This window comes from Lepeophtheirus salmonis, chromosome 8, assembly GCF_016086655.4.
Source record: "Lepeophtheirus salmonis chromosome 8, UVic_Lsal_1.4, whole genome shotgun sequence".
Classification (NCBI taxonomy): Eukaryota; Metazoa; Arthropoda; class Copepoda; order Siphonostomatoida; family Caligidae; genus Lepeophtheirus; species Lepeophtheirus salmonis.
In genome coordinates this window covers 7097012-7124508 of record NC_052138.2, presented here as the reverse complement: position 1 = coordinate 7124508, position 27497 = coordinate 7097012, and the positions used below count along the sequence as shown (strand labels likewise).

Genomic DNA, 27497 nt, shown 5'->3' with positions numbered 1-27497 from the left:
CTTACTCGAAAGCCTCATGCTCCTCTAGTTGTTTCTTGAGTCCTGATAAATCCGACTTCATAGAAAGAGATCGTATCTCTTTTCTCTTCTTTTCTATCCAACGTAATAGACTCCCTTTTTCTTCTTCAGGAATTACATCTCCATTACAACGACTACTGCTACTAAAATTTTCTTTATTGGGCGAAGAAGACGAGTTGATTTCTTCTTTTGACTTGAGAAGAAATTCATTCAAATGATCGACTTTGTTTGTTAGAGCCTTGACTCGTAAGCTCATTTCATCACCTCGTTGTCTCAACATACCCGACTCTGTATGAGTCATTCCATGTGATATAGACTCTCCCGTACTTAGAATAGAAGTAAATTCGGGATTCTTTGAGGAAATGTCCTCCTACAAAATAAAAATAATTAATCATTTTTGTGTGACTAATTAAACAACAGTTATTCATTTAAAGCAAACATTATTCTTAAATAAATAAAGTTACCTTTAGTAAACTAAGCTTGGACAATAACTTGGAAGGTTCTCTCCGTATATCCTCGTTTTCTTCTAGATTTTCAACATGGGACTCTACTTCTGAGAGCCAAGCTAGGAACTTTTGAACTGATGAATCATAATTAGTTAAAACAGACTTCGAAGTTTGAAGTGAATCGTGATTCTCATTCACGGATGCTTCCAATTCTTGATACTTTGATAAAATAGATCCCTCAAATTCATTTATTTTCGAAGTATCGTCTTTTGAATAAACGCTGCTTATTCGACGACAAAACTAAAAAAAGAAACAAGAAGATGAAGATGAATTCATCATGATATGCATAAGTCATAAAATATCAATAAAATAAAAGTCATAATTACTGATGAAAAGGAGTTAAATTGATGATAAAACTTGGCAAGGTCTTTTTTTCAGCGTTAAATAAGACTTAATTTGAAGATCCAAAGACTCAAAGGAAGAGGGTCGCACTGAAGAATTCCTGTTGATTTTTGCGAGTTTCTCCTCGATCCTTTTCAGTCCTGTATTCATTTCCATACTTTTCCTCTTAAACTGATCCGACTCCGTTGACATGGACATAAGTTCAGTTTTTCGAGATAAAAGAAGACACTTAACTGAATCCCAGTGATCACGAAGTGATTTAATTTTCATTTTCATTTGGTTCTCCTCTCGGGCCAGATTAGAAGAATTAGTCATGAGATCATCAATAAAAGGGCGCTTGATTTCAAGATCATGGAGGTAAAATGTTATACGAGTAATAAGTTCCTTTACTGATTCATTATCATGAACCGGAGCTACATTACCAGATATTTCCGAAGCTATAGAATCTAACCAGATATCTAACTCACTCATAGAAGGTTCTAAATTACAAAAATACAGAAAATAGTAATACATTTTTGATAAGAATTTAATCTCAATTCAGAAAGACTTACCTAACGTGAGCGAGAAAGGAGCAACTTCTTCTGATAGAGGACTAGTAATATAAGTTGTACCAGAAGCGACAGATTCGTTCGTTGTAGATGTAATAGCAGTTTCAGAGGAAGTAGACATCATAGATCCATAGGAAGGTCCTTCCTTCATAGATGATGAATCGCTTGACTTGTTATTATGTCGTACCATGGGCGATGTTTCTCTTGAAGTTGATCCTTCCGTGGAAATACGTCTTGACTCACTTGTTAATTTCTTCCAGGCTATTTTAAAACTATCAACACTTTTACGAAGCTCTGGATCCACTTCTTGTTGCATGGACACTTCTCTTTCCAAAATCATATACTCATTTAGTAGTCGATTGACTTCATACTCTTTATCAATAACAGCTAACCGTATTCGACTAATGACTTCAGAACGACTTCCTTTCATTTTTTGCTTGGCCACATCAGATAACTTACGTGACATATCCTCAACCCAAGTATGAGCAGCTTCAATTTTTTGCTTGAACTTCTCTAGTTTAGACTTTCTTTCAGAGAGGTAGGACAACTTCTTCGATAAAATCGGAGTCAATTTCTCGATTTTGGACGAGCTACTTTTATCCTGATCCTCTTTAGACTCTAGGAAGCTTTTCTGAATTGTATCCAATTTTTCAATGGCATGGGAAACTTGATTAAGACTACTAACATTGACTGGCTTTTGAAGGTAGCTCAATGTATCGTCAATAGATGGTATCACCTTGTCAGAAGGAACACTAGGAGGAGGATCAGATTCAATATGTTCTTGAATTTTAGGAGAATATTTATCCACAAACACGCTCCATTTTTTTAATAAATCATCAATTTTTATTTGAATGCTAATGGCTTCATCACTAGACGTCTGTCCGATTATTTCCTTCCCTAAAGAAGTGACGTTTGTTATTTCTTTTTGTTTCTCAGATAACTTTGCCTGGGATACACTAGGATGAGAAATATCAAAGCACTTATTTAACTCAATTATGTCCTTTCCAAAAGTATCACTATTTTTGGAGCAAACTTTCCAGATTTCATGTCTTTGCAGATACTTGGAATTGAGATCCATCCAACTTTTTCGTAGTTTCTCACCCAGAACTAAAATTTTATCATAATACTCAACGGAGAGCCCTCCATCTCGGCCATTAAGCCCCTCCACATCTGATTCTGTTTTTCGCACAGTGGGACCAATACGCTCAATTGCAGAACGCACAGTTTCAAGCGACTTTCTTTGTCCTAATAAATTTTCGTAGATCCTAGGTGAAGACAGGAATTGATTGTTCATTTGACGTGAAATCACATTAACTGCATCTATAAGTTTCTCTAGAATTGTGGCAATTTCTTTTTGTGAATCTGAGGCCCTTTGTCTGGGTGATTTATTGCTCAAGAGTACAGTTTCGTTTTTCGATGGAGTCCTAGTGCTTCCATTAAGGAGATAATCCCATTTTGAATTAATCAACGATAGATTCAGAGCATTAACTCCTAAAACATTTTGACGTTTGAGAGTAGAGCCTAAGTTATTCAGGCTATCAACTTCTAACTTCTTTCTTGAGAACACAGGAGACTGTCGAACATTTCGAGTACTTTTGAAGGATGAAATCCATGACTTGATTTCATCAGCAGATTCTTTAAATTCTTCCAATTTTTTCTCTAGAGAAGCAGCTTGAGCTTTTTTACGTTCACAAAGCGAGCGAATATCGGCCCAAGACTCTCTTAGCTCGGATACATCTTTCTGAAGAGCTTCTGCTTTACTTATATCATTTCTGAAATAAAATTGAAACAGATTATAGAAACTAAATTTTATAGCCATCATACCTGTGAGTCATGAGTACAAGTGTATCTCCTCGTGATATCAATGTTGCAACCTCTGCCTCAATCATTTGAGACTCCATTTCAATTAAATCTAACCTAAGTTTGATATCGGCCTCTCTATCTAAATCCATGATTTTCCCTTTCGCCTTACTTATCTTGGACATAATATTTTTCTTAGAATTAGCAAAGTCTGTTGACTCCTTTTCCAGAATACCAGCGGAACTTGAAGAAGACGAAGAAGAAGAGTTGTAGCGTGAGGAATGATATGAAGTAGACTTGGACTTGAGTTCCTGTATATGATTATTTGTATCGTTCAAGAGTTTTTCGATTGCCTCATTATCACGAGCAAGGGAGGATTCTTCGTCCAAATCATCAATGCCCCCGTTTTTGCTTTCTGTTAAAGTAGCAGTAGAGAGAGAAGAAGAGGATGAATTTGATGTCAAATAGGTTTGTTCGGGTACATTGAATGGAACTTGGGAGTTGATGGTGACAGGACTCTTTACTGCCTTCTGTGGAGAAGGAAGAGTATTGATGCATACTTTCACCTTCACCTTTTCACTTCCATTAGTAGTAGTAGTAGTAGTAGATAAGACGGATGTGACAGGGAGAGACTTGACTCCTCTTTTATTTGAGGAGGGTATGATGGATAGTGAGGATATTATTTTCTTGGTTTCATCCTTTTTACTAGGAGATGGAATATGATGAGAAGAGGATGAACAAGAGGATACCATTTCATCATCATCTTCAGGTAGTGTTACGATTTCCTCCGAGTCCATTTCAGAGTCAGGAGAAAATAATTGGAGAGAGGAGGAAGTGTTTTTCTTTGTATTGTTGGAAGATGAGACAATACTACTTGGAGTAGGGATTCTTAGATGAGATATGGTTGTTTTGATTTCCTCAACCTCTACCATGTTAAACTCTTTATTCTGAGCTAATCGTTCCTCTACAGTTCGAACGATATCATCCCATCGTTGTCCAAGACTTCGCATCTCCGGCTCAACGTCTCCCTTTTTCCCCACAAACATAACCACCAGCTTGATGGCCATTTCTCTTAGATTACTCATTTCCGGTCTGAGTGACTCGATTTCTTGGCCCAACTCAAGACATTTACTCTCATCATATCCACTACCATTTTGAGTTTGTTTTTTGAATAGTTTTGCTTCCACAGAGTCGATCCTGGCAGACACTTCTTGAAAGGCAGACTTAAATTCAGCTAAAAGGGGCGAGTTTCCTTCTTTAAGAAGAGTCACTGGTTCTTTATCAAAGTTCAAAGCACTTGGATTTATATTTGAAACATCATGGGATTTTTTAAGTTCATGATGGATTTTAGACAGGAAATTAACCATGTCCTTCCAACGGGATTCAATGGCGTCCACTCTTTTTTGGAGGTTGATAAAAGCTTCATCAATAGGACCATGTAAGGAGAGTGATATCAAGTCGCTTTTGATCCTAAAATTAGAGGGGTGAAATAAAATAATAGTTGCAAAACTGAGTAATAATGATGGGATCAAATGACACCAAGGTATTATATGGAAAAAAAATGAACGCCTAATTATTAATTTCTGTGATGTAATCACAATCAGCTACATATATTTACAACATATTTTGAGATAATATGTGTTAGACAACACAATTCAATGCAATCATTTCTTTTTTAATGAATTAGATATTAAATGATTAATAAAACCTTACTGTAAAATGGAACGAAGATCATCCTTGAGTTTGATCATTTCAGACACTTTGTTTTTAAGATAAAGATATAGATCCTCCTCACTATCACAGAGATTGGATTCCTCAGGAATGGAGTCTGCGGTAAGTCCCATTTCAACGTTATGCATGGAGAGACGTAGCTTCTCACTTAGTTTCAAAGCTTTTTCTAGGACCGTTCTGGACTCTGTTATCTATTAAATGCAAATGTAATTATTATGAAGATTATTCATAATATTGTGCTATGTTCATCGCACTCTATTATTAGCATATCAAAGAAAGAATAGGATGGATGGGGGGGATTGTGGTAAAAAATAAGTGGAAGTACATAATTGTTTTGGACTAACGAAATTATAGAGTAAATGCAACAAATAAGATACCAGATGTACAATAATAAAGAAGACGATTAGATACATACCTGAGAGCCAACTTGATTAAATTCAATTTTCAGAGCATCAATCCTACACGTTAGCTCCTCATTTCCATCATCAGAGGGGTTTTCTGCAACGAGCCGACGTCCCATTTTTATAACATTCTCCACTTCTGGCTTAATCCCAGAGAGAGCAGTATACACGCAATTTGCATCAATTAACTGACTTCCAACATCAGTTGTATCCCAAGAGCGAAGCTCCGCAAGACTAAGTTGTGAAGAAATGTCTCTAAGCTCACGAGAGACACGATCTAATCGAAGTGAGTACTCGGATGCACTTTGCCTTTGAAATAGCTCAAATTTCATGGCAAGCTCTCTAAAGCGAGAGTGAATCAGATTGAGTTGATCTTCAAGGCGACTCGCTGCCTCCGTTTTCCCTTCTTCTCTGTAGGCCTCCACTTGTTCGTCCATCTCAGATAAAAGGTTTTCATGATCCTCAAATTCACGCAGTATTGCCTATCAAATGAATATGGAAGGGAAATAAATGGGAATCATTAGATAATATTATGGAGGGCATCATTCATGCTGATTAATTATAATATTGGAAGGAGAAAAAAAAAAAAAAAAGAAAAAGAGGTAAGACACTGAATGAAAGAAAGTATATAATAATAGAGAAAGACTCACCTCCTTAAAATATTGGTAGTATTTAAAATATAGAAATACATCAAATAATATGTTTTTATTTTTAAATATATATATTTAAATTTTTGAAGTAGTAGTAAGTAGAAGCAGGGTGTGAATGGATGATTTTTGAAGAAGTAACACAACAACATGACAAGCAGATAAAATAAAATACATAAAAAAAAAGAAAAAAAATACATGTTAGTATAATTGGTATAGAAGCACACAGAGCAGAAATTGACTGTTCTTGTGATAGATAATGTAATTAAATATAGTACATACAACAAATACAAAGAATTCAATCATTATTGATCCCTACACATGTATATTGTAGGTAGACCATGAATTATGATTAATGAATGACTCTATATACTTTTAAATAGTCGAATAATGAATATATAACAATGATCTGTATGTATATGTATCATTTCTACTACACTACTATCTACATATTTGACACCACAGAAGCCTATGTAGTATGTTGTTGTAACATAAGAAAACTCTACTACAGTTAAGTCTGCTCCCAGATTATAATTATATATATATCGTGGGGTTAGTGGAAAAGTGACGTAACTGAAAAAACCATATTTTCGTATTTTATAGTTTTATCTGACTTTAGAAGAAATATACAGGGATGTCCGCAGGATTATATTTGGTGGGGGGCTTGGATTAGGATTTTTTTTTTAAAGAAACAAAACTTCAAATTTAAATAAATCCATAGCTACTTTCAAAAAATTTTAAAAATGCACGGCTATTCTCAAAATCTAAATTTTTTGTAAAAATTTAAAAAAATCCACAGCTGTTCACAAAGAATGAAATGTTTTGGGAAAAAATTTGAAAAAATTAAATTTCAAATATTAAATTTTTAGAGAAAAATTAAAAAAATCCATAGCTATTTTAAAAAAATTATACTTTTGGGGTAAAAATTAAAAAAATCCATAGCTATTCATAAAAAATGAATAAAAATAGGGGGGAAAAGTAAATTAAATTTTATTGCAATAACCAAAAACTTCTTAATTTGGGGGGGGGGCTACTGCAAAAATTATAGCGAGCATATCTCAGATTGGGAAAATGGTCTGTTACGTCACTTTTGCACAAACCCCAGGATGTCATAGGTGAAGTAAAAAGAAATCCATTATTTATCCATTTTACTTTTTTTTTTTTTTTTTCATCAATGTTCATCTTCTTGGCAATAAAAACAGTGGCAGTCGGACTCGACCATTTCCATTATTGTATCCACATAAACGATAATTGTCCTTCTAGAGCCTGGTGCATCTTTGACATCAAAATATCCGGAACGAAAACAAAATACCGCATTATTGGCTGTTACAGTATCAACCCCAAAAAACACTGTTCACATTTTCTGCCTTGTTGGAAGAAAAACTGTAAAATATGGCATAGTTTCTCTGTCCATCTTTGACGCCGCTCAAACAATACTGAGTCACTCAATTTGGTAACTATATCACAAAGAATTTTTTTAATACGAAATCCTATCTTTTTAACACCATCTAGCGTAAATTGATAGCACTTATACAACGCTAGATACACATTACTAAAGTCATCTCTTGACAAAATCATGGATTTCCTTAGACTACAACTATCATATATATTGTTAAAATGAAGCTTTTTGTTACATATGTACAACCAAGGAATACTACACTATCCGTATAGATCCCCATTCTTGTCTTCCTTTCCGTTTTTTGATCAATTAAATATTATTTTTTTTATAGTAAAACATTTTCATTGAAGTCATAAATTGATCATAATTAGGGCTCAAAGTTGATATCTTTACTACATAAGTTGGATATATTTCCAATAAATCCTTATGTAACCTCATCGAATGACTTTAAGAATATAACAACGTAACATCTACTTGATGCCAATGATAGACATTGATATTTGAATATAATGTACTGAAAATTCTAGTGAAATTACTAGATTTTACGATGTAAAAGATATTTTTAATACATTTTAGGGTCTGAAATAAAATAAAAACTAGGCAAATACAGTTTGATTTAAGTATTTTTAATTGTTTGTCCAATTTTGATATCCAATAGTTATTTTCCTTATTATCAATGAGAGTAGGGTTTTCATTTATATAAAACTTGGTTTTTTAGACACCCTCAACAATAAAAACGCTCAATATAAAAGTTATGAAATAAAAAGGGAATTGAATTAAATGCCTAAAGGAGTTGAAATATACTTTTGGTTGATTTATTTCTTATTTGTTAACAGAATAATAATAATTAATAAATATAGTTCTTTCAATTCCTTAATATCATCATTTGAATTTTATTCCCTCTCTCATTTTATCACGATTATACTTATTAAGATAAATACCTTAAGTGGGTCTAAAAAAAAGGAAGGGAAAAAAGATTGCGCGTTCTATGTATAGAGTATTCCTTGATATAACCCTACATTTATAGGGCTAGATATAATGCGAATAGTAATGAACTAATATATGATAAGATAACCAGGAGCGTTCGCAGGAACATATTTTTGGGGGCTTGGTTTTTGGAACTTTTTGTTCATTACAAGCAGTTTGTCAACTCTAAGTATAAGTAAACAATATAGTATTACAATTACTCAATCTGACCTAAGAATCGTCTTTCAAGTCCATATACATATACTGAGGATTTCTAGCAAAGTTATCTTCAATATTTTGGATGCAGTTTGTCTGTTCTACGACGCCTAATAACTTTAAGCAATGCCGAGTACTATAGCTAGTATTTAATCATTCATAAATGCCCCCTCTAAAACCGATTCTGATAAGGCCAACCAACAAAAAATGTATATTAGGTTAGGGAAAAAGTAATTTCGTATTTCCCGACCCTTTTTTTTAACTAAATCTCTCTAGTTGGTCACATCGGATCATACAATAAGGCGTGTAATGGGTAACTGTATACTACAAACGCTTTTTAAAAAGTATTGCACTTGGTCGGTTCAATCATGAATTATTCTGCGTCGAGTATGGAGGTTTCAAAGGAAGAAATTCGGCATATTTTAGATTTCTACTGCCTGAAAGGGAAAACACGTCGAAAGCGACCAAGAAAATTTGCCATGTATACGGGGCCGATACTCTTTGGTTGTGTTCCACAGCAGTGGTTCGAAATATTTTTCCCCCGGCTCAATTCCGCCCTCTACTCTGAACAACTCGACTATTTGAAGATGGCCATCGAACAGAAGCGGTCAGTGAATAGGAGAGGAAACGTGTTTCACCCAGACAACGCCAGGCCGCAAAAGTCTTTGATCACAAGCCAGAAGCTCCATGAGTTATTATGCATCCACCCTACAGTCTGGACCTGTCACCAAGTGACTACCACCTGTTCCTGCATATGGCCAATGTGATTGGAGCTACAAATTTGGTCTCAATAGAGGCCTCTGAAAATTGGTTGTTCGAGATTTTAACCAATAGGGACAAGGGCTTCTACGAGAAGGGCATTATGAAGTTGGATTCTCGCTGGTAACAAGTTATAGGACAGAAGGGGGAATACTTGGCTTAAATCGGATGATTGTAAGACTTCTTATAAAGCAAAAAATACGAAATTACTTTTTCTCAGAACCTCTTATATTTATTTAATGCTCACACTACCATGGAATGCTAGACACAGGGAATAATTACGCATGCAGCTTAATTTATTTTCCTTTACTGTTAAAGGAATAGAGAAAAAAAAATGACGTTCCTCCATTCTTTTTATCATTTTCTTCAACCAATCCCTCCTGATATGTATATTCCCTTATGTGGGAATAAAATTCCTGCATGATTATTCCAGGTCTCTAGATTTCCATGCCATTAACATATGGTTTAGCCCCTTATCTAGACTGTAGATGATAATTGATAATATGTAGTATTAGAAAAGTAAAATGAACTGATCCGAGTATGAACTTACTTAAAAGAAAGCGGCATGTTATTTGGGGTGTGTAAGTAATTCACAAAAACAACAACAAGGCAGTAGGTACATTTCGTTAGAACGTGATAAAACTTATTGCATAGTATATCAAATGGGGGACATTAGTGTGACTCTCATGCAAAAAGTCCCCCAACTACTGAATCAACAACACTCAAATGGATGAGAAATATATATTATTAAGTATGACATATACCTACATTATGTTAAAGCACTAAAAGTAGGGGGAGACCGGGGGAGGGGATAGTTGCAACATCAGGTGGTCCGCAGGGGAGGGCAGGAGGGGCTGTAGTCCCCCCCCCATTAAGGAATTTTTTATTCTTACTAGGAAATTTTATATTTGATTTTTTTTTTCCGAAAAATTTAAATGTCTGTGAATAACTATTGATTTTTAAAAAATTTCTCCGAAAAATAAAATATTGGAAATTTAATTTTAAAAATGATTTTCCAAAAAAAAAACCAGTTTTTTTCTGAGCAGTTTTGGATTTTTGAATTTTTTTTCCCAAAAATTAAATTTTTTAAGAATAGCTATGGATTTTTGAAATTTTTATCCTAAAAAATTATTTTTTTTTGGGAATAGCTATGGTTTTTGGAAAAAAAAATCCTAAAACCAAGCCGCCTCAAAAATATAATCCTGCGAACGCCCCTGAACATTTTTTGTTCCCAAGACTGGATTGTACCGAGTAAATAAAGACTGACAAAATAATAATTGTATTACAGTTTTGTTAATTTTTTGGGCTAAGTCTATCCCGCACCCCACCCAAATGATGAAAGCTAGCAACGCCCCTAAACGTGAATCAACTTTATTACTTCTTTTTTTGATCATTTATAGTATTAACAGTCCGCAGGACTGGTCCTGCAGACTGTACAGGACCAAATAAATAAGGACTCAGACAGCACAAAATTATATTGTAAATTTTGTGAATGTTCGAGAAAAAAACCATGTGGTAAAATTCCCCGGTGGTCTCCCCCTAGTAGTAGCAAACAATATATGTATTGGCAATTCATTATTATAACTTAGTAACAGAGTAGTACCAAGGTATGTAGAAATGCCACATTAATTTGACATGCTTATTTCTCTACAGATGTATTAAGTATAATTAACTCATCCCAAATGATGTAACAGCCTTCACTTCATGTAGCATGTCTAATAATGATTAATGAATATGATAATGTGTACTAACACTAAATAAAAACCACACAGTTGTACATTATATCGATTTACATATACATACTCTAAATGTTCTAAATAATATATATACCTAGTATATTAGGAGGAAAAAAGTAAGAAGGATTCGCAGGGGTAAAAAGGAATATTAAAATTAAAAATACAAATCATTGCAAATATGTACCTGAGTTTCTTCAGGCAGATCATCCACGTTTAATTCGTGCTCTAAATGAGAGGATAGAAGCATGTCCCTCTCTGAGAGCCAATCCTGAACGGAGAGGATCTTATATTCCCATTCCTGAGCCTCAACGATAAGACCTGAAAGAGTTGTGGATTAATATATGTATATTTTATCGATTGGAACTATGTGAGTATGTACAAATATGTAACGCTGAACCAAAAACAACACTTAACACCTGCGGAAAAGAGATATTGTGACGAATGTATATAAGTTTTGTAACTCTATATAACTATATGGATTTGAAGGCATGTTACTACTATTTTCTTGTTAGTTACTTAGTCATTACATATTATTTTACGATGAGGGAGAGAAGAACTAGATAAAAATCGATGCACATTGATAAAAGCATACTATTTTAATGATTTCGTTTGAATGCTAGCCTTGCTTTTTTTCCATTCCTTCCTTCTTCAAAAATAATGAAATAAGTCAATTATTTATTCAAATTACTTTTGTCATCATATCCTTCCCTCTCTCCTTATTGATTGATTTAGTTATTCATTTACCTTCTTTCTAAATAATGATTTAATGCATACATTTACAACTGCAATATAAATATTAAGTACTTTAGTGAGGGGAGTCAGCAGAGGGAGGGATGGAGGGGCTGTACCCCCCCCCTCAATTAAGGACTTTTTTATTTTTACTAGAAAATTTTATTATAGCTATGCATTTTTGCAATTTTTCGACACAAAAATTTAATAATTGAAATTTTTTTCGAAAAAAATTTCAATTTAATTTTAGGAAATTTGTAGATGCTTTTTATGAACAGCTCTGGAATCCATAACTATTCTCAAAAAATTTAATTTTTTGCAAAATTCCAGAGCCGTTCATACAAAAAAATTTAATTCAAATTTTTTTCCAAAAAATTTCAATTTTTGAACCGGAATTTTGATTTTTTTTTCTAAAAATTTAATTTTTTGAGAATAGCTATGGATTTTTGAATTTTTATTTCATAAATTTTTTTGTGAACAGCTCTGGATTTTTTGATTTTCAAAAAATTAATTTTTTCATGCCCCCCAAAAAAAAAAAAAAAAATATAATCCTGCGGACGCCCCTATATATACGTGTACTAGGATTCGAAAAGGAATTCCTTTTTATTCTTCTTATATGTATATATATAAAAGAGAGATTGTGTGATGTCCTTTATACATTCCCACACCACTCAACCTAGGAGGCTGAAATTTTGTATGGGTCCCTCTTTTGATCTTCTACAGGCAAAGACTGTACCCTCCTATACTCAAAACCTAAAAGCCGTTTTTTGAAAAGAGCAAACATTCATATTATAATTATTAGTATATAGAAGTATTTTCTGAATATTTTTTTAATTTTCTCAATCAATTTGACCATTTTGAATGTGATTACTCTCTCCCTCCTTGGCCCGAGCAACCCCGGGTAACCTTTACTAGTATGTATATATATTAAATAGAGTTTGAGTGTGTCCGTGTGTTTGTCCACGGATTGGTGAACACAACGTTGGACCTAGGAGGGTGAAATTTTGCATGGGTGACTCTTTTGAACCTGGCCAGGCTAAGACGGTGTGGCGAATTTAGGGGGAGGGGGTCATTTAAGGAGGACTTATTCCATAACAATAAGACAAAAAATGGTTTTTTTTAAGTTCAAGGAGACTAGATAGAAGGTTGAGTTATAAATCAAAAAGTGGTTGGCGTCTCAAAAAACAATTATAGGAATAAGAACATTTTCTAAATTTATTCAAAATCAAAAAACTTATGGTCAAAAAAAAGAAATCTGTGAAAATTGCAGTTTCCTTTGTTTTTTTCAGATGTAAAAAAAATGGATTTCAAATGAAACATTGGATTACTCGATCAAATAAAGTTTGTAGAAATTTGTATGTAGCTTCGTTTGGATATGAATACGACACATAAAAATTTCCTTTAACTGAAATATCCGTCTTTCTTTTAATATGTTTTCGTCAAACGGCAGTTTTCAATTTTTTTTTAAAGAAATGCAGCAAAACGATGCATTTTGGACTTGCAAACTTTGAATCTTATTTTACAAGACAAAAATTATCAATTTCAGAACATTTTGAAATAAATAATTTTGGCAATATTTACAAAAATGAACCAGTAATTGGAGGTGATTTTTCGACATTATTTTCCATAACTTTTTTGTTTTTGAAAGTACGAAAAAAATATTAATACATTTGTGTTCCTCTTTATAATTCCAATAATTTCTACTTTTTTTGGAAAAGTTTGTACAAAAAAGTGTTTTGCAATTTTCTTCACGAATTTCAGATTTGACAATTTTTTGACAAAAGTCATAAATTGATTGACAATTTTTTTAAGGAAATATGTTGGTATGTTATTTGAAGTTTATAACACAATACTATATTTTTTTTTTTAATTCAAAATAATACATATATTTATATTATACTGCTCTCCTGCACCGAAGGGCTCTAAACATTAAGAAGAAATAATATTGACCATTGTTAATATTATTTCCCGCTCCCTCTTTGACCCGAGTATCGCCGGTTAATCATTTGCAAGTATACCTATGTACTGCAATTTCTACGTCTCATAACGTCTTATTTGATTGCAACATCAGTAATTTTTTCGACTATAGAGTATTTTGACTGACGTCATAAATTGCATCATAACTGAAGGCGACGCCTTCTTGGGAGGTCAAAATTACAACAAAAAATGAACAAATTTTTAATAAATATTGATTCAACTCCATCAAATGGTTGTAAAAATACAAAAGACTTAACATCTGCATTTAATACTACTTTATCCTAATGATAAACACTGATTTTTGAATATGATCAAACTAATATGTACTAAAAATGGCTATATTTGAAGATTTTTTTTTTTTTTTTGATCAATTAGAGACGAGAAAAGTAGAATCATTAGAGAAAAATATCTTATTTCCAATGTAATAGTTAATTTGTATCTACAACACGGAAGTAAGATTATATAACGATGTATCAACATATTTTTAATACATTTTAGGGTCAAATATTTAATAAAACTAGGCAATGGTGGGATAAAAAAATTATGGGGAAAAGGTTTAAGTCCTTTTATCTGTTGGTCCCATTTTGAGCATATTAGTTTCCTTAATATTAATGAATATAAACATTTTTATCAAACTTTCATTGTTTAGGCCCCCAAAATGTCCGACATCAACAATCCTGACGTCACGTGAAAATGCTCCATTTGTTGAGACTATTATTTCATTTTGACCTATTAAAATTACTTAGTTATTATGTATTGATGAGTGATGTATAACTGTACCACAGACTATTTCTTATAAATTAGTGTTGAGACTCTGTGTGATACCGATTTGTTTATTCGGTTCAATATTATGGGATTTTTTCTAGACCGATATTTTGTTCGAAGTGGACCGATTCTATTTTGATCTCACAATTTGGATCGATCTAGACCAAATATTTCTATGTGTCCGATCCATACCGAATTTCTTTAAAGGTTTGAATAAGTTCGTCACAGACAAAAATATTAGGTAAAATAAAAAGTTCTGAGTGTTTTTTACTAGATGTCTTTAGTGAGCTATATCTCAAGATTAATACATAGCATAAAAAAAGGAAGCTTAAAGTATGCTTAAAGGTTAAGTATACACTTTAAAAAAAAGTTCATTCACAGTTTAGTCAAGACAATTGTGTATTACAGCGTTCCAAAATGGAAGAAAAAAAAAGTGAAAATTCGATACATTTTTGAGTATGACTACAACCAAGGTGAAAAGGCAGAGCAGCAGGTGGGCAAAAAAAATTGTGCTGTTTATGGACCCAATACAGTATCGAATGGAACAGCAAAGTGGTGGTTCCAACAATTCCGTTTTGGTAATATGGACGTCGAAAATATCGATGAAATAATGGAAATTGAGGAGTTGGACAGGTATGCGAGCACTTATTACGTTGCCCAGGAACTAAAAATTAGCCAGATAATCGTTTGGAACAATCTAAATCTGATAATCCTAACTACTTATTGTCAAAATAAAGCGAAAAAACACTCAGAACTTTATACTTCGCCTATTATAACTAAAGACTAAGAGACTATCATGGAAAATCCAACACTATTAACAACTAGTAATTTTCATTTTTGTAAAGTCCAAAATTATCCCTTTAATACATCAACGATCTATTAAATATCTTCATTTGAAATGATTCATTTTATTTTTGTCGTTGCAACTTGTAGTAGACAACATATATATTTTTAAAAACTCAACAAAACAAAGATATTATTTACCTTCTAATAAGGAAGTTCTTTCCTTGGCTCTTTTTGAAAGATCATTCCAACGGTCCTTAAGTTTATTGGTTTCTACAAAAACAGAATCAAATTTGATTCCATTTTGAGAAAGGGACTCAGTCAGCTCCTCTAAGCGACCCAGTCGTTCAGCAGAGGAATGATTGTGTATAAAGTTTTCAATGTCATCCAGAGCTTCAGATATTTCCTCTGCATCTGCTGCAGTTGTCAAAGTAGATTTCCGAAGCTTCTTTTCCAGTCTCTCGAGCCAATCGGACTCTTGTGCAGCTAGGCTTTTGAATTCGCCATAGTCTGCACTTGAGTTCTTCATTATGTTATAACGGTTTAAAATAGACTCTGTGGTGGTGTCCCAATTCTTTTGAAGCTCGAGCCATGGTGGATCTACAAGGGAAGTAATAAATACAAATATGAAATATTTAGAATGATATAATATATAAATAATAATATCCTTGGAATAATAACAATGTCCACGTACCTTCTGACTCTGTATTCTTGATCAATTCGTCAAATATTTGACGCTTCTTCTCAATGCGATCCTTAAAGTGTAATAGTTTAAATGTACGCTGAGAGAGCTCTTGTGGTTTGGTCAACTGAGAGTGTGATTGGGAAGAAATCAAATTTTCATAGTCTCTTTGAATGTTTTTAAGGAACTGAAGAATCTCTCCTCTACTCTCTTCCATTTGACGGGACTTTTCCATTTTATGTAGATATGAACTGTGTTTATCCTTAAGATTCTCAGCTATGCTTGTCCAACGCTCATGCGTATTTTTCAAATAATTTTCAAAAATCTTTGCCTTCGATTCGTCTCTTGCCTCAGTCATTAACATTGAACCCATAGAGTTCATGTTATCTAATTTTTTCTCAAGAGCTGTAAGATCTTCAATTAGACCAGGAAGAAGGCGATTTCCATGATCACTTCCATCATCAAGATTCGAAGAGAGACTCTTTTCTGTTTGATTCATCCAAGCTTCCAACTCTTCGACATCAGAGTATATAGTACGCAGCTTATCCATCTTATTCGGATCCGTTTCAAAACCTAAATCCGTTTTCATATTACCATTGGTATGACTACTGATGGCACCACTGCCGCCTCCAAGTCTATTTTCCGTTGCATGGGATTTTTTTAGCTGCCTCTCCAATAACTTGTTTCTCTTGATGAGCTCAATTTCTTTAGCTTCGAAACCTGACTCAATGAGTTCCCACTTATCACAGAAGGAGTATAAATCTGATTTTACGGAACTGGACGGATCCTGCAGTGCACCAGGGCATAGAGCTACTTCCTTAGATAGTCTTTTAATAGAGTCCAAAGTTTCAGAATGTTTAATAAATGCTTCTTTTCCTGTTCTAAGACACTCAATGTCCTCACAGGACTCAATTAGTTTTTGAGACACGTCCAAGAACTTTTTAAGAGAAGCTAGCTCTTTATAAAAGTTGGACTTGAGAGAGCTGTACTGTCTTTTGATGTCAAAGTACCCCCAAAGAGCCTCTAATTCCTTGATTTTAGCTCTTACGTTCTCCAAATAATCCGGTGGGAAATCTGCTTCGGAAATGATGGTCCGAATGAGATCCTTTCCAAGCTCAAATGTTTTGTTTACTTCGGATTCAATGGAAATATCCTCATCCACTTTAATCTCGTAACTTGGTTCTGAAAAAAGGAGTACAAGAATAAGATTAAATATGGAAGTTTTCGTACATATTCTATAACATTCATAGGTAGATATATATCTACTTAGATATCAAGAGTGTTTGTACAATGTCAATGTACATACATACACCGTATCAATTTCGATAAGAGGCAAAGCAACAATAAGAACAAAAAATGATAAAACACCAGCAAGATAAGTGTTGATAGACATAGCACCATGACTACTAGGTATGTACAGGGTAACGCTATATCATTTTCCCCTTCGGGTTTCGCAATTTTTAAACCCTTTATACTGTTAAATGTTTGTTAAGCTTTTGATAGAAATGCAGCTCGACTATGAAACGAAGAAGCAAAAATGGGCAAAGGTTCATTGATTTACTCCACGCCCATTTCTCAAAAGCAAATTGAGCATATCGTGGTTGTGAACCACAGAATAATCCAAAACATCTCATAGAGAATATAAGAGAGGTAATGGGGTGAAAATAAAGGTCGGCGTCTCTCGGGAGGGATGATTTGGAAGAGACAATTTCCGAAACGATGGATAAGCCCAAAAATGAGTGGCAGTAAATTAATCCAAATGAAACTGTTCAAACTTACTCGAGCTTTCATCTCTGTTTAGAAAAATGTGTCGACACCGAAGGGTCAAATATGAAAAACTATTCATCATTAGTTTATATATCAATGATATTAACAAAACATTTCAATATTTAGATTACACATTATATTGAATCTTTCTTTAGAAATGGAAAGGGGAATTTTTTTAATGCCTCACCCTGTATATCATATCAATATATACCTACTAATGATTCATTATAAGGGCCTTACCTAATCGAGGATGAAGCCAAGCCACAAGTTTGGCATAGGACGTTTCAAATTGAATCCTTTTTGAACCTGTGATTTTACGTTTTTTCCGAGTAGAATCCTCTCCACACGGAGACTCTGTAAATACAATAAAAATGTATTTGATGCAACCAACATACATATATGTATAGTAATGTAATAGTGTGAATTACGGAGTTCAATACAACTTTACGTATCAACATTAAAGAACAAACTTCAAGGGCTTCTCACCTTCAGCAACTCCACCGTTACTCTTACAAGCCATACTAATAATTGCATTTGTTGTCAATTCCTTCTTTGAAACGGACTCCTCATGTTGTTGTTGTTGGGGTTCTCTGGATGGAGGTGGTACAGTAGGAGACTCCAAGTAGTTTTCAATATTGATCCCTAGAGATGAGATCCTCTGTTTCTGAGCTTCCAGAATATCCCGTAAAATTTCCCATCTGGAAGAGTATAAAGCAATAATTAGCAATTAATTCTATCAAGAGCTCCTTCTTCCTTAAATCACTACTTTATTTATTAATAGTAAGCAATCATTATTATAAATATCTACAATATATGTATTATGAAGGTAAATCAAAAGTTTCCCTATTTCATGTTGGTGAAGAGGGCTTTCGATGATTCACTATTTCACTATTGATCATATAATATATTGTATGTAAATGTACCTATAGACAAAAGAACTGCGTTGATATTTCAAACTATGAAACAAATTCAATATTTAAATGCTAAAACGATGTTTTGAATATATTATATTAGGTACATACATCCATCTCACTTCTTAGGGATAGAGAGAGAAAGAAAGAGAGCGGAGGGAAAAGCTGGAGAAGCATATATATATTTTTTTTTATTTTTTTTTTTCAATAGAAAAAGCAATGTTATGAAAAGATGTAAGTAAGTAACTAGAGTCTATAACAGTTATAAAACACACATAGTAATATGTACATTATAAACTTTCCCTATTCGTCCAAGATTTGTATTTAATATTTACTTTTAAATATACCGACGTATACAATCATCAAAAAGTATAATGCTTCTTTGAAAGAACTTAAAAAAAAAGGAAGTAGGGAAGAGGAATGAAGAAGTAAGGGGGATGGATGTTTTGTTAAAAAATGAATCATATATGTGGTGTGAGTTAACACAAAAATAGTCTTAAACAAAACTCAAGAAAAGGAGAAATGTCAAATATAATTTTGTACCGGGCTAACCGTTATTCTTTACTCCTCTCTATTATGCAAATTTTGATAAGTTAAGAGACATTTTTTTACAATTTTTCTATGTGCAATGTTGTAGAAAACATAATTAGCTGTCGATTGCACAAAAAAACATTCTACTAGTCGCCACCATCTGCACAAAGTCCGAGAAGAGGATTCAGATAAGCCTCCCATGCATGGATACATTATAAATCGTCTTCCTCGAAGACCCAGTATGCTACCCCATAGCCTTCTAATGAAATCTCGCGCAAAGAAGCGCATCAATCCTCTTCTCGTACTATATGCGGCTGGTGGCTACTAGGGAAATATTTTTCTTAGCAATCGACAGCTAATTATGTGTTCTACAACATTGCAGATAGAAAAATTGTAAAAAAAATGACTTTTAACCTCTCAAAATTGGCATAATACAAATGAGTAAATAATAACAGTTGCCCTGGTACATCCATATATTTCAGCCAATTATAGGTTTTGTATTCAAATTTATGGAATGAGTTGATATTTCCAAGAGTATTATTAACTATAATTTAGAACCTTCAGTTGATTTCAGACCCTTTTAACCATAGAATCTATTAGTTTTTAATTATTTTAAGAATGAACTTTAACTCTTTTTAAGTGCTACTTGCAGTGCCTTCATCATAATAATTTGTTGACCTTAATTCGTCGAAGAATATAAATGTAATCATGCTCAATTTTGAGAAAAATCATTATAGTTAGGTCTCATAATATGTACATACAGTCCAACATTTTATTAACATACTTTGGTCATTTATAGGCTTTGTATTCAATTTTATAAAATGAATAGAGAAACTCAAAAATATCAATAGATCCTTCATTTTTTTTTAGTGACTTTCAATTAAAAGCTATCAACTTCTCATCCTTTCATTGATACGATGCTCTTGGTGCCTCCAAAATATAATTTGTGGATAGAAATTGATTTTAATTCGTTAAAGAATACAAAATAGGTAATCTAGACTATATTTTGAGAAAAACTTGTTATGACGAGCCACAAATGTTAGTGCACTATAATATGAATAATACTTATATACCTATCTTGGAGAAGCTCTAAATCTTTCGTAACACTTTCTGGAACAGAACTGGCTGAGGTTGACTCATAGCGTAGACAAAGAAAGTCCACGGTTTTCTCCAAGGAACTCATTTTTCTTTGATAACTATTTACTTCAGCATGTATGGTCTGAAAATAAAGAAATAAGTACAATTTAATTTAGTGAGGATATGTGTGGAAAGTGAATGTTAATTAAATATATACAATCTCAGCATGAGTATGTACACACACACGCAAAATAATGGTTAAACGGACTTATTGGGGGGGATCAACCCTATAACGCCTGCCGTATCATATTTTTGATACACGAGTTTTAAAATACTCGATTTGAGAAGTATAACAATAATTGTTTTTTGACTCAAAAACTTTATGGATGCAATTACAAATACATAATGAATCAGTGGATCATTAAACAGAAAGGGAATTTCTTATTTATTTTCACGTAACGTCATAAATTGCATCATAATTAACCCTTTCACTCCATGCTATACCGCTTGGTAGAGCACATTTTGAGTCATTATATCATATATGCAAAGAAATATATTTTCTTTTAGTTTAATGCATAGAGTATTTAAACTGACGTCATAAATTGTATCACAATTAAAGAACACGTCATTTATGGGGCTCTAAGTTAATATTTTGTACAACCCCTGCAGACGCCCCAGACTTCATAAAATTTCCAATAAATCTTGTTGAAACTTCATCAAATGGATTTACGAATAAAAAAGACTAAACACCTACATTGAATACTATTTGATGCAAAATAATAAACAAATGAGTATATATGAAATAAATCAAAGTATGTACTAAAAATGGCTAGATTTAAAAAATTATTATTATTATGTAATCGATTAGGGACAAGAAAAGTAACATCATTAGAGAAAAATATCTTTCCGTTGTAATAGTGATTTTTTATCTACAATATGGAAATAGGATTTGTATGACGATGTAATAACATATTTTTAATACATTTTAGGTTCAGATATATAATAAAACGAGGCAAAAGTAGGATAAAAAAATTATAGAGAGTAAGAGGTTTATGCTCACTATTTCTCTTAATATTAATAGAAAAATAGTTATCATTGCTATAAAACTTGGTTACTTAGGCCCCCAAAATGACCCACAATGACAATCCTGACGTCACGTGAAAACACTCTGTAATGTTGTAAACGTATTGCATCATCAGGTGTTCTTTGAAAAATTACAAAATATCTCCTTTTAGAGGTGTTTTTGTTTTTTAAATATACATCAGCAAGAACAGTCCGTTAGTTACGTAGAATAAATAAAAAAAATTAATTTCTGAACAAAATCTCAATAAAAAATAACAAAAATCGCAAAATTCTAAAAATTTAATAGTTTGGTAGAAGAAAGGAGTGCTATTTTGAGAGGGAAAGTATGTTATGTTCAAATTGTATAGACACTTAAAAAACAAAATATGGATGTAACAGTAATGAAAGTCCATATTTTAGAGCATTCGTAATAAATAATTATAATAATTAAGAAGGACGACATGTAATGAATATATTATATGAGTACACACATTAGTTGGTTAATTTATTGCAATCATCATTAAAATGATAATTATTTATTAGATAGTATTAATAATCATTCATTTCGTCAATACGGTAGATAGAGTGAGGTATTTATTACTATAAATTATTATTATTATTGAATAATAGTAATAATATTTTGATGTTTCTCACACACACGCCCGGGCGAGCATACAACACCTATGTAGGCAGGCAGCAAATACGCAATAGTAATATTGATAACGTGAAATGTCAGTGTCAATCGATATTTCAATGTATAGGAGGTGTCAGCAGGCAATGAATTACATAAGTCATAACTCACGGGCATGTAACAAAATCAAAAATTACGATCAAAATTAAAAAGAAAACTTACGCTTTCTATGGAGAGGGTTCAACTTTGAACCTACATAAAAAGGAACCAGAAAGGAGAAAAAATGATTAGGTACTACTAATATTTGTACTATTATGAAGAAGTAATTTGTGGTTATTCATACTGGAAGAGAAAATAACCAATGTATATTTCATCATTATTCCTTACCCCTTCTAATCAACGGGTGACATAGGGGGGGAAAAAGAAGTGGTAGAGGAGAAAACAATAATAATGTGATGTACTAATAAATAAAGTCAACTGAATATTTAATAATTATTTTTAACCAAATATTATACTTTATGATAATAATATTTGAAACACCAGATGATTTCGTCAAAAATTGCATAACAATACCCCACCATTAGACAATTTTCATATTAGTTGAAAGTATCAAGAAGACAATATAGGAGACGACGACTACGTCATACTCTTAAAAGGCCAGCGCATTAAACCACAATTCGAAAATATTATGAATAAATAGCTGAAAATATAAGGCTCTTGGAAGCATTCAATCCATATTTATTCAGGAGAACACATTGGGATAAAATAAAATGAAACCCTGTATGTTTAATTGCTCATGTTTCCTAGTTGTTCTTGCAATCCTACTCTCTTCTCATCATGGCGTAGAGGCTGGAAATGGTCGTCATTCAGATAGGGTAATGATTCAAATAGTGACAAATATCTTGAAGTTTATTTCTTATTATTTTTTTTTTCAAACCATTCCATGACAGAATCATTATGGAGATTTGAAAGTAAATGAGGACATTCTATCCACCTTTCAAAGAGCATCTCATCGCAAATTAGAAAAAGAAGAAGAGTTCCGACATTTCAAAGAGCAAGAGGAACAAACAGCCAAGAAAATAGAATCTCGTATCAATAAACTTGTATCTCCAAAATTAGATCAAATGTTTAAAATTACGAGTGAGAAAATTGTTGAGAAAATCATTCGTCCTGTCATCAATGCCCCAGAGCGACTAAGAGCCACTTCTTTCGGGAAAAATGACTACGAGTCTTCGAGTCGTCTCATTCTTTCCAATTTTGGATCTATTTTCAAATCGGAATATGTTTCTATTTTCTTAGCACAGCAGTGGTTTCACCTTATCACGGGAACTGGGTGTTGGATACTAGCTGCTGGATTATATCATACATTAGGAAATGACAACATGGGACGTTCAGCACCACAAGAGCCATGGGAAACCCTCATTCCGAACTCAAATACCCTTACTTTTATATTTCGTGAGCTTGCTGACGCTACAGAGAAATATAGCCTTCATCATGATGAATTATGAGGACAAGCACAAAAATAATAAAATATATATGTATACAATTATAGATAATAAATAAACAGAATAAAAGAATAAGTCCCTACCGCAATGAGTCTGAGTTGAATCATGAGTTCCTTCATGTCTTCGGTAGGACTTCGCTCAACTTGCTTAAGGGTGGACATGGAGTTGTCCAACCAAATATTAAGAACTTCCTTTTCTGTTGAAAAAGAGCTCCACAATTTCGAGGCATCCTTCAATGCACTCCATCTATCCTCTATCCAAACACATAAATGTATCCATCTTTCACCCAAAGCTGTAACTTGATCCTCCAATTCCTGTTCATTACTGTTGCTGCTTGACACATGACCCTCAGACTTTCCTTCTCCAATATCCGCAATAATGAAATTAGATATTGAGTTGACTATAGTCTATAAATAGAGAAAGGAACACCATAGCAAACACACACACAAACTCTTAACTCACTTGTTGGCTCTCAAGGTCCTTTTGGAGAACGGAATGCTCTCTCATTTGCTTATCGATATCCTCCAAATTAATCCCAATACTACCCATTCTAAAGAAAAGAAAGCAGAGATTAGAAATTATAATTAATCCTTTAAATAATATATCAAAGGAGTGAACTGACCTGGATATTCTGTCTTCAGTCAGAGTCATCCATCCACGTAATTCCTTCATCTTTTCTTTTTGTAATGTCATAAGAAGCTCAAATATCTTTGACTGACGATTCATTGCAAGTACTCGTAATTCCTCCCACTTGTCAGATAATACCTTCACTCGAACTCGAACATCCTTTTCTTGAAACGGTGTTAGATTAGGATCATCAATGAGTTTAGAGCCCAATTCAAGGACCTAGAATAATTTATATTATTATCAATCTCTAATAAAACAAAATAAAAATAATGTGGCACATTTGTATTTTGTATAAATTGTAAATGTTCCCGTAAACGCAATTTGCAACCCCATACCTCTCCAACAGCTTCTTGATTATAATTCAGTTCCTCCATGTACTCCTTGTACTCTTCAAAAAGCTGTTTAATCTCAGGAAGATCCCCATGAACTTTTCGCATAGAGTTGAGCTTTTCTTCAGCATCTAAGAGCCATTGAACCATGTCTTCATGCAAAGGACAATATACCTCATACTTGAGTCCTGAAGGATTTGAAATAAAACATATAATTATTATTTGAAGACCTACGGCATTTGAAGGGATGATGCATCATTTTGTGTATAATAATTATTATATTTGTTGAATTTGCAAACAGAAATTAAAACTCTATTTGGTCAATCACATTTGGGGTTTCTTTCCCCTTTTCATCTCTAAGGATAGCCGTCCTACATTATAATTTATAAAAATATTATTTAAGCGTAAGTAAACTGCACTAACGTGTCATTCAAGTTTAATTTTATAGATGATCATACATACATACGGTATATAAAAAATGAATAATTGTAAAAAAAGGAAAGTTTTGATTCTTCAATTCTTTGCCTGTTATTGTGACCTGAGTCTATTAGTTTACTTTGTAGCGGACGGGGCTTATCAATAAATAATAGTACTCCATATAGTATGTATATTGTACATATAAATAATACTTAAATAGAACGGGGAGAAAAATGTAATATAATTTTGTACAATATGCCTAAGGCCATATAAATTATTACATATTATTATTTTAATAAAAATAATAATTTAACAAGAGAGACAACCGAAGAGTAATATAAATAAATAATATGCAATAATGGGGATACAAAATATTAGTAGGAGGTTCCACAATGAGGAGCTTACCTTCTTCTGTAACTTTGACAGGCGTTTTAAAAGGAGATCCGAAGAGGGAACACTCAGAGTCTGAATTCAGGGATTGACCCCTTTCTAAAGGAACTATGTCATGGGGAAGAACATCATAAAGGCACATGATGTACATCATTAATGATTTTTTATCTGGTGTAGAAAGGAAGTCCTCTGGATCAAGGAGTTTCTGTATACCCAAATGATCACGAATGGTATTAAATATAAAATCTAATCTATCTGTGTGATTCTGAATGCGTAAATAATTATCCCAAACTACTAAATCCGGCCTAAAATGAGCAAGAAGAGCGCCAAAGGCTAATCCATTTCGCCATGAGTCGCCAAAGTCTTTAACACTGTCTGGATAATGTTTTTGTGTGGCAGAGCACGTCCAGGCTAAAAGTATTTTCTCAAGTCCTGAGGATCCCTTGACAATGGATTCTTTCATGACATCACGAAACTGCCAATGAACAATGATGGACCAAACGAGGGCCAGGGTGATTTTCGGATTTCCATCCACAAGATCCACATTGTTAATGTTGACGAGCTTAACTTTGTTTTCCTGAAAGAAGAAGATTGAGACATTGATTATGATATTAATATCCAATCCAAGGACTGAGGGAGGATGTGAATTGTTACAAGTCCATGGATCCATGCGGAGACTTACTTTGAGAATGGAGAGAATGGTATATGCGTTTCCGAGGTGATGAACACGGAGCTTCCCTTTTTCTTTGACAAAGCTTCGATTCGTAAGAACTCCCAGCAGCTCCAACAGAACATGCCCATCCCTCAAATCATAGTAGAGATCCGTGATCACAATACCACGACCGGCTAATTGAGCATTGATCCATTTTCCAAAGGTCTTTTTTTGGACTTTCTCATCCTTACGAGTCCCTGAAGACATGATCGTATTTAAGCTAGGCCCCCACAACACCCCTCGTCCTCCTCACACTTCACAGCAGGCGGCAACACATCCTCTTTTCATCCCTAGGGCTGTTAACTTCACCAGTAGCATTTACAGTATTTAGTAGTAATTCGGCTAATTCCTTCACACTAGCAGTAGCTTCACTCCGCGGATCCACAGCTTAGGACTTTTAATAATAATAAATTATTATTTATTGTTTAGATGACGACAATAGTCAATAATAATGGGACTTTACTCTTCCCTTCTTCCACTACTAAGCTCGACCTCCTCAAGTCAACATCATACCTAAAAAAATACATACATATATTACTACATAGCTAGTAGATTCAATTATTAAAAAAAGAGGAAAAGAAAATCCTCCCTCTACATAGCTTCTGCAGAGTGTGTGTGAGTCCCCCCTCCAGCAGCTCCTCTCTCTCTCTCTCTCTCCTATTTGGACTCTTCTTCTTCCTCTTTACGTACATAACATATTCATTATGAGTCTCTTCTCTCTCTCTCTTTCTTTTTATTCCTTCCTCTCTCTCTCTCTCTTTCTTGTTTGTACGTATTTATTTTCCTCTGTCTTCTTTTCTCTCTCTCTCAAGCTCTCAGTCTATTTAAATCTCCTCCCTCTTTTTTAGGGGCTCATTGCTTCATCAGTATATTATAATTTTATAATATTAGAGCCCGGTAGAAAGGGATTGAGCATCTTTGGAATGTAGTTTGTTTCCCCTTTAAATTATTTAAATTATGTGTATTATTTAATCTAGGGATGCATTATTATATTATAATTATATTACATTTTATGATGATGAATAAATAAGGAAAGAGCCACTCGAATTATTATTACAATTAGGTATACCTAATAATCATATCAAAAAAATTGACAATTTATATATAAGGAAGAAAAAAATATATTACAAACAACTCGTACTGTCATTTTGCGTACTTTTTTTTAATATTCGTCTTCCAAAAATGCTCTAAAAGATATTATATTAATGCATAAACTTGTACAAGTGATAATTTTTAACCAAAAAATGAGATCCATAATTTTAAATGAAGAATTCAGATAATTACTTCAGTGGTGATGTGCATAATAAATTAATAGAATATTCTTTAGATCAGGATTTCTTAACTTGGAGTACATTTTGCTACTTGAAAGGGTAAATACTGGTACCAAATATTTTTATAACAATTCCAAAAATATTATATTACAAATCTGGACAATCAGCGGTCAAAGGGATAAATTCCCCTACCCCCCAAAAAAAAAAGGTCTAGAAACCACTGTTTTAAATAGTATATGATATTAATGGTGTAATTATTCAG

The 27497-nt window shown here is 33.2% G+C and overlaps 2 protein-coding genes across 2 annotated transcripts; one reads left to right on the top strand and one right to left on the bottom strand.

The window, feature by feature from the left end:
* Positions 1-482: 482 nt before the first annotated feature.
* LOC121122917 (dystrophin) lies at positions 483-26668 on the bottom strand. The gene is made up of 18 exons (XM_071890261.1): positions 25935-26668; positions 25268-25829; positions 24452-24633; positions 24112-24335; positions 23952-24039; positions 23573-23896; positions 20288-20433; positions 18259-18470; positions 18013-18126; positions 16018-17187; positions 15525-15923; positions 11254-11387; positions 5361-5828; positions 4928-5136; positions 3239-4684; positions 1418-3186; positions 851-1345; positions 483-764 (listed from the first exon to the last, which is right to left on the bottom strand). Exons 1-17 carry the CDS (start codon positions 26169-26171, stop codon positions 864-866), a joined length of 8166 nt encoding a protein of 2721 aa, XP_071746362.1. The 5' UTR covers positions 26172-26668; the 3' UTR covers positions 483-764; positions 851-863.
* Positions 22088-23561, top strand: LOC121122477 (uncharacterized). Its single transcript, XM_040717470.2, has 2 exons — positions 22088-22859; positions 22935-23561. Exons 1-2 carry the CDS (start codon positions 22755-22757, stop codon positions 23490-23492), a joined length of 663 nt encoding a protein of 220 aa, XP_040573404.1. The 5' UTR covers positions 22088-22754; the 3' UTR covers positions 23493-23561.
* Positions 26669-27497: the final 829 nt, after the last annotated feature.

Bases quoted from the DNA above. Each gene is read 5' to 3' on its own strand.
- LOC121122477 (XM_040717470.2), top strand. From the start codon at position 22,755: ATGAAACCCTGTATGTTTAATTGCTCATGTTTCCTAGTTGTTCTTGCA. The intron at 22,860-22,934 runs GTAATGATTCAA...ATTCCATGACAG, and splicing joins ATGGTCGTCATTCAGATAGG to AATCATTATGGAGATTTGAA.
- LOC121122917 (XM_071890261.1), bottom strand. From the start codon at position 26,171: ATGTCTTCAGGGACTCGTAAGGATGAGAAAGTCCAAAAAAAGACCTTT. The intron at 18,471-20,287 runs GTATATAAGTAT...ATACTCTTCCAG, and splicing joins TTAGAGCTTCTCCAAGATAG to ATGGGAAATTTTACGGGATA. The intron at 5,829-11,253 runs GTACATATTTGC...TTCATTTGATAG, and splicing joins ATCTGCCTGAAGAAACTCAG to GCAATACTGCGTGAATTTGA.